At 35.6% G+C, this 6,580-nt stretch overlaps 1 protein-coding gene across 3 annotated transcripts in view; it reads right to left on the reverse strand.

Annotated features, from left to right (window-relative positions):
- The window catches only part of LOC107659429 (NAD-dependent malic enzyme, mitochondrial), a 23,306-nt gene that overhangs the window by 15,200 nt on the left and 1,526 nt on the right, over positions 1-6,580 (reverse strand). For all 3 annotated transcript variants that reach the window (XM_016448552.1, XM_016448482.1, XM_016448411.1), the window contains exon 2: positions 374-505. In XM_016448552.1, the coding sequence (XP_016304038.1) occupies positions 374-481 (108 nt within the window). In that variant the 5' untranslated portion in view covers positions 482-505. The remainder of the gene's footprint in view (positions 1-373; positions 506-6,580) is intronic.

Below are 6,580 nucleotides of genomic sequence, written 5' to 3' on the forward strand. Positions count from 1 at the left end.
CACTAAGGCTTAGAATCACTCAGGACACCTTAGCAACCACATAGAAACACCCTGGCAACCACCCTAGAATTGTGGCGTCAAGTGTTACACGGGTCCCTTCTCTAATCTCACTAAATGTTGTTTATCACTCCGTTTTCATTAAGATTTATAAACTGCTGTGTTTTATAAGTTTTAGTTAGTGTAAGTGTATGTGTTTGAGTTTAATGCTGTCATTACAACTGAGATCCTCGTTTTTGTGCCATTTATATCATCTAAATGCTGCAAATTACAGATTAAAAGGAGATTCTCCAACTCTTCAATAAATGGAAACAAGAAAGGACGGTGACTGAAAGAGAGAGAACTAGAAGGAAAGACAGATTGAATTTAGTCTAACCTTGTTGGTACGTGGGTTGAGCATGAGCGGTTTCCCCTTTTCTTTAGTGTGAACCCATCGGCACACTCTCACACACGGCCTCACACTCATGCTTAATCTGGACAGCATGGCTGCACTGATACCGACACACACCTGCAAAAAAAATTAAAATTAAATAATAATAATACAAGCCATTACACTTAATGCACTCAGACACAAAAACAGATCACTTAGATCAGTAGTGTCTGATAGAAGAGCTCTTATCGGCTGATTAGATTTAATTAGAATTATTATGGCTGATCTGTCAGCAGCACTAGATTCTCACACCACAATCCTGACTGAGAACATTATGAGTCACTGCTGTGCTGCTGATAAACATTCATGCCAGAGACCTTATAAAGGATATCAGCACACAGATGGCACTGAAGAACATCTCTGTAGCCTTTATAAATGCTGTGGCCTTTATAAAGTAAATAAATACATAAAAAAATAAAATTAAAATAATTTAAAATAAAAAAAACGTACTAAAAAAAATTTAAATAAAATAAATAAATGACAAATGTAAAAAAACACTACAAAAAGGATACAAATGTTTTATTGATCAGATAACCATGAACAGGTGAATTATTATCAATTATTGAAATATTATCATTACATATTAGGGGGTACTTCAATAAAATATTATAGGTCATAGGGGTTCGGCTGACAAAAAAGCTTGGGATTCCCTGCAATATTTCATCCATGAATGTAAATTATTATTTTCTTCCCTCATGGTCAAGCATTTGATGATTTGATCATTTGTAATTTAAACACATTTTAATTGTTGGTACCAACACTAAAGCTAAAGGACCTATTTAAAAGCAATGCACAACAGAAAACCAAATGTTGACGTTTGCAAGGCATAAAAAAACATGCACGTGATCACTGAACACAAGACAATGACTGGCCCAATAAAGCAAGTGATAGTTCTCAGTAAAACAAAATTAGCATTTTTGTATGAGCTATTCCTTTAGTTTAGGGATAAATTACATTACTTGTCTCAACACCATAGAAACAATCAGCTCCCTTCCCCCATGCGCTGACCTTACAGTGCGAGAGACACTCGCCGTCCCACTGTGCACATACAGTGCTCTTACACTCACAATCTGTCACACACAAGGAATCAGGGCAATGAATGAGATTAAGCCAGAATCCACTGCCAAAATCAGGTTTTCACAAACTGGGGCTTGTGAGTTGATGAAAATAATTAAATAATAAAAACGCAACATTCACATAAATACATAATTAAAATAAATTACATTTTAAATTAAAATTTTAAATAAAAACAATCAAAATTTGTACTAAAATATTTTATATAACATTTTCAAAATATAAATAAATATTGAAAATATCAAAAATTGGTTTACCTGTATCTCATGTGACCATTAACTAGCATTAGAGAACTGAACATGCAAATGTGTTGTTAAGTTATTAAAATATTAAGTAAATATTTTATTTCTAAGGGCTTTTGCTGACAAACACATTTGGGAATCCCTGACGCAAATGATGCAAAGACTAATTTCTCAGCATTCGCCTGGAAGGAAAATAAATAAATAAAATAAATAAAAACAATATGAGGTTGAAGAAAAAAAACAATATGAGGGTGAGTAAATAATTACAAAATGTTCATTTTTGGGTGAATTCAATGTCAAACTAGTTTACCCACATAATACTGGTCTTTTTACAATGACAAAGGGATCACTCAAATAATGCAAACAAAAGATGAATGGAAATTATAAAGCATTAAACAATCAACATATTAAATTACCCTATGTCTCATATATCCATTTAAATAGAACGCGGTAGGGATGCTCCGATCAGGATTTTTGCAGCCGATACGGAGTACCGATTTCTTGTCATGGTGATCGGCCGATACCGATACAGATTCTGATGCTTCAAGCTTTATATAGACAGTTTCAATGGGCGCACGTGCTTGGCCCGAAGTTAACTTCCGGTCTGTGTTTGTTTATCAGTCTGGCTATGGCGCCGGCTACAAACGCAGTTAAAGTTAAGGTGATGAGTAGACTGAAGTTGGGCTCAGGTGGTTGTGCTGTGGGATGTGTTTCCCATACATTTATTTATTTGTGGCGCTTGCCACAATATCAAAACTGACGGATTTTCCAAAAGGCTTTGTTGAATAAACATGAGCACGTACTGCACGTTTAAAAATCAAAAGGCGCGGGTTTTTTTATATCACTGTATTTCTGAAGGAAGACTATCTTTAGAAAATTTTCGATGTCATTTTCATTTCATCTTGCATGTTATATACCTGATAAAGCAGCGTTTGTGAGCTCAGTGCTGCTTGGTGTACAGCTGTTACTGGGGAAACCTCTGTTTTTGTTCCGTCCTCCACGCTGTGACAACTCACAAAAGACTATTTTTAACTTCAGAAACGTGCCGCGGCTGGCTGATAAACAAGCACTCACTAGAGCGGCTGCGATCAGCTCCGGTGGCCGTGGAGCCGTAACGCGTGCAGTGAGGCGCAGATCAGCTCTAACGTCACTGAATCTGCTGTTAAAAATGAACCATCTATTCATCATATCATCATGCAAAACATACACGACAAACAGCGAATTTTTCATTGTTTCTTGAAATGTCATAACATTTCCACACCGGCGATCACATGACTGCGGCGCCAAATCATTTATGTCCCCACGCATCATGTACGTCATCAAGCGTTGATGTCATCAAATTGCGATCGGTTCCTGAGATCGGCCAAGTTGGTGAGTACCGATCGAGTCATAAAATATGATTATCGGCCGATACCGATCTACGGCCGATCGATCGGAGCATCCCTAGAACGCGGATGTAATATCACTGAAGGTTCAATCACATACTCAACTCTAAAACAACATAATCAGATGTCTCATGACTGCTGGTTGGTATGTCTGCATGTATAAGCAGTTGAACATACTCATATCAGCACTGAAGTCACCTACTTTGCTTTACAAAGAGGAAATGAAACTTGTACATAAAGCATAAAGCCAAACCCTTCCAACAAATAACTCGTCACCAGCCACCCATGATCACTCCTTATCGATTTATTATACTGTGTTCTTCTGGGTCATTAAAAAAAGTCAAAGTACACAATAGAGGTGGTGTGCATGCTGATATCATCGTTATTGTTACTCGGGACTGTTTCATCCAGTGTGATTCACAGCAGACTAAATTCAAGTGCCTCGCTCAAGGGTGCAATGATGACAAGGTAGGGAGTTCTGGGGTCACTCCAAACTGGGACATTTGCATTTAAAGAAATAGTTCACCCAAAACATGGAAGCAGTATATTCCAAGATATTTTGAAGGTATTGAAGAACAGACAATAATCTGCAAGAAGGCAAATACTTACAATGTGATTTATGCATACATTTATGCATTTGGCAGACATTTTTTCCAAAGCAAATTATATTGCATTTAAGGCATTCCCTGCGACTTGAACCTATGACCTTGGCGTTGCTATCGCCATGCCCATATACACCCAATTTACCAAACTAACTACAGCTTATTACAGATTATCCACCATCCGGCTACAAATGTGTCCCAGACACAGAAAACATGCATTCTTTCCGTAAGACAAAGAAAGTTCTTTTAGGGACCAAATGGGAAGTCACACCAGATCTGCCTAATGTGTTCTTGCTCAGTGAAAAACAAGCCAGTGATTTGTTAAAGCGGCACCTCATAGCTGATGAACACATCCTGAGCAAACAAGCCCCGTCTCGGCCATAATTTGTGTGATTTATGGAACTACATACAATTAATTGAATGTAAGTGTCTTGATAAAAGGGCATGATGATGAAGATAGGTCATGCATTTAACCTAAAGCCTTTCAGACGCCAGCCCAGATCTCAAACCACTATATGATGCTATCCTAAGAAGTTAATTTGTGAAAGCAGATTTTGTAGAAATTAGAATAGTTCATCGATTACTCAATCCAGGCTTTGAACCTACAACTAGGGGTGTGCGATATTGACAAAAAATTATATCTCGATATTTTATGGGATTTTATCGATAACGATAATTAGACGATATTTTGCTGAGTGTGTTATTGTGCTGGTACCTTAAGGACTGCCGAAGACAGCTGACTCCTAATGTTTTTAATATTCTTCATATTCTGTGTGGTGGTCAGTTCATACTGATAGAAATTAATCTTTTCCAATAAGTTTAAACTGATTTTTGCATTTTATGGGCATTTTTACCTTTATAAAGCCATTTTTTCTAAAAGTGTCCATTATCTTTTGAGTCAAATTCTTACATTTAATCAGGGAATTAGAATAATAAGACATTTGGGCTGTTACCAAGCAAATTAAATCAACACAGAAGCTGCATCTGAAGTGGCATTTAGATGTATTTACACACATGTATCTTCTTTAATGCAAGACATGAATGCATTTAACCTGCAATTACAAATGCATAAATAATGTTTTGATATATTAAACATAAAACGTTGAATACTGATATTTGAAATGATTTAAAACATGACAATTTTTTTTTTTTAAAGTAAAGAAAGAAAAAGCCAAAATTTGAAATGAAAACTGCCAGTAGGTGGCAGCAAATGACTGTTAATAAGTGAGTCATTGCGATTGAACCGAATCATTTAAACGGTTGATTCATTCAAGAACGAAACACCGTCATGTTGCTCAGAGACACAAAACAGCGCTGTGGCTGTATTCGGAATGATTTTTGTTGGCGAAATAGAGCAAAAACAAGCAATATGGTGTCTAAAACGTAAGTCTCTTAATTAACTTATTGTTTATTGAATTCAATGTCACATTTGTAATCATGGTAATTTTTGGAGAAAAACGGCACTCTCCGTGTGAAACTGAATAACTATATGAAGTGGTATAAATATATAAATTTTCTGCCATCATGTCTTGAATTTGTGATCATTCTAAATGCATTTTAATAGACTGAATCATGCAGTGAAAGAAAACACACTAAATGCGCACACGCACTAGTCTAGACTTCACGTAACGTATGCGTGCGCTCTGTAGGGATGTTTTGAATGGTTTTTGCAAAATACTCGATAATGTCAAATCACACATCGTTAAAACAACAATTACGATATTATCGCAGACGATATATATCGCACACCCCTACCTACAACCTTCAGTTATTAGCCCATATTGCGATGGAATACGAATCTACAAGCTTTCAGTCTAGATCTTTAAGTACAACATCATAGAACACAAAAAAGTTAATTTGTAAATATAAATTGAGAGCACAAAGCTGGTAGCATACGAATAAATAGAGTTTGAAGTTTGATCCTACATCCTTTCAGCTACCAGGCTACTAGATATTTAACCACAAAGCCACTGCACCCATTAAAGTGATTTTATTAAAATAGATTAAACACACAGTGCTAATCGTTAATGGATCACATCTTCAGGATATTTAGGCAAGAAACCACAGGTGATTAGTGTAAAAAAAAATTAATACTAACAGATATCACCATACTTCACTAGTTAATTAATTACAGTAAATTACGACAATTGTTTTGTATTATGTTTAAATATGCAAATGAGTCGTTACTAATTAAATATACACTAATTTGCATACATTTCCAGAGCAGAAATCAGGTTTTTGGTTCAAAATGTAGTTTCATTTTGTTGATATTTTACATTTGAGTCATGCTTAATCATTCACTCCATAAAAGAGAAAATACCATCAACAGTAGTTTCAAATTTAAGAAAAAGCTACATATCAGATGAATGATATCTGAACAAACCCTTCAGTAAAAACATTCAGAATATAGATAGGAGTAAAACCGTAAGGTTTGGTGTATGTAAGTGATACTGAAGTGGAGGAAAAAAATCTTTTTGAGAAAATAGCCTATAAAGAAATGTACTGTAATTGATACAGATGCAGATGGATGAAATGTGATTAAATGTGAATTTGGGGTGTTTTCTTTTCACTAGTATGAAAGAAGACACGTTATGGAAGCAGAATAGCCCAAAATCTCAAAATTGACCAATGCCTGAAAAAACAAACAAACAATGCTTTTGCATGTAGGGTCCTGTCGTTAGATCTTTAAAGAGGTCATATGATGCTGCTAAAAAGAACATTATTTTGTGTATTTGGTGTAATGAAATGTGTATATGCGGATTAAGGTTCAAAAAACACATTATTTTCCACATACTGTACATTATTGTTTCTCCTCTATGCCCCGCCTTTTTGAAACGCATCGATTTTTAC

Source organism: Sinocyclocheilus anshuiensis, unplaced genomic scaffold (genome assembly GCF_001515605.1).
Source record: "Sinocyclocheilus anshuiensis isolate Anshui unplaced genomic scaffold, SAMN03320099.WGS_v1.1 scaffold433, whole genome shotgun sequence".
NCBI lineage: Eukaryota > Metazoa > Chordata > Actinopteri > Cypriniformes > Cyprinidae > Sinocyclocheilus > Sinocyclocheilus anshuiensis.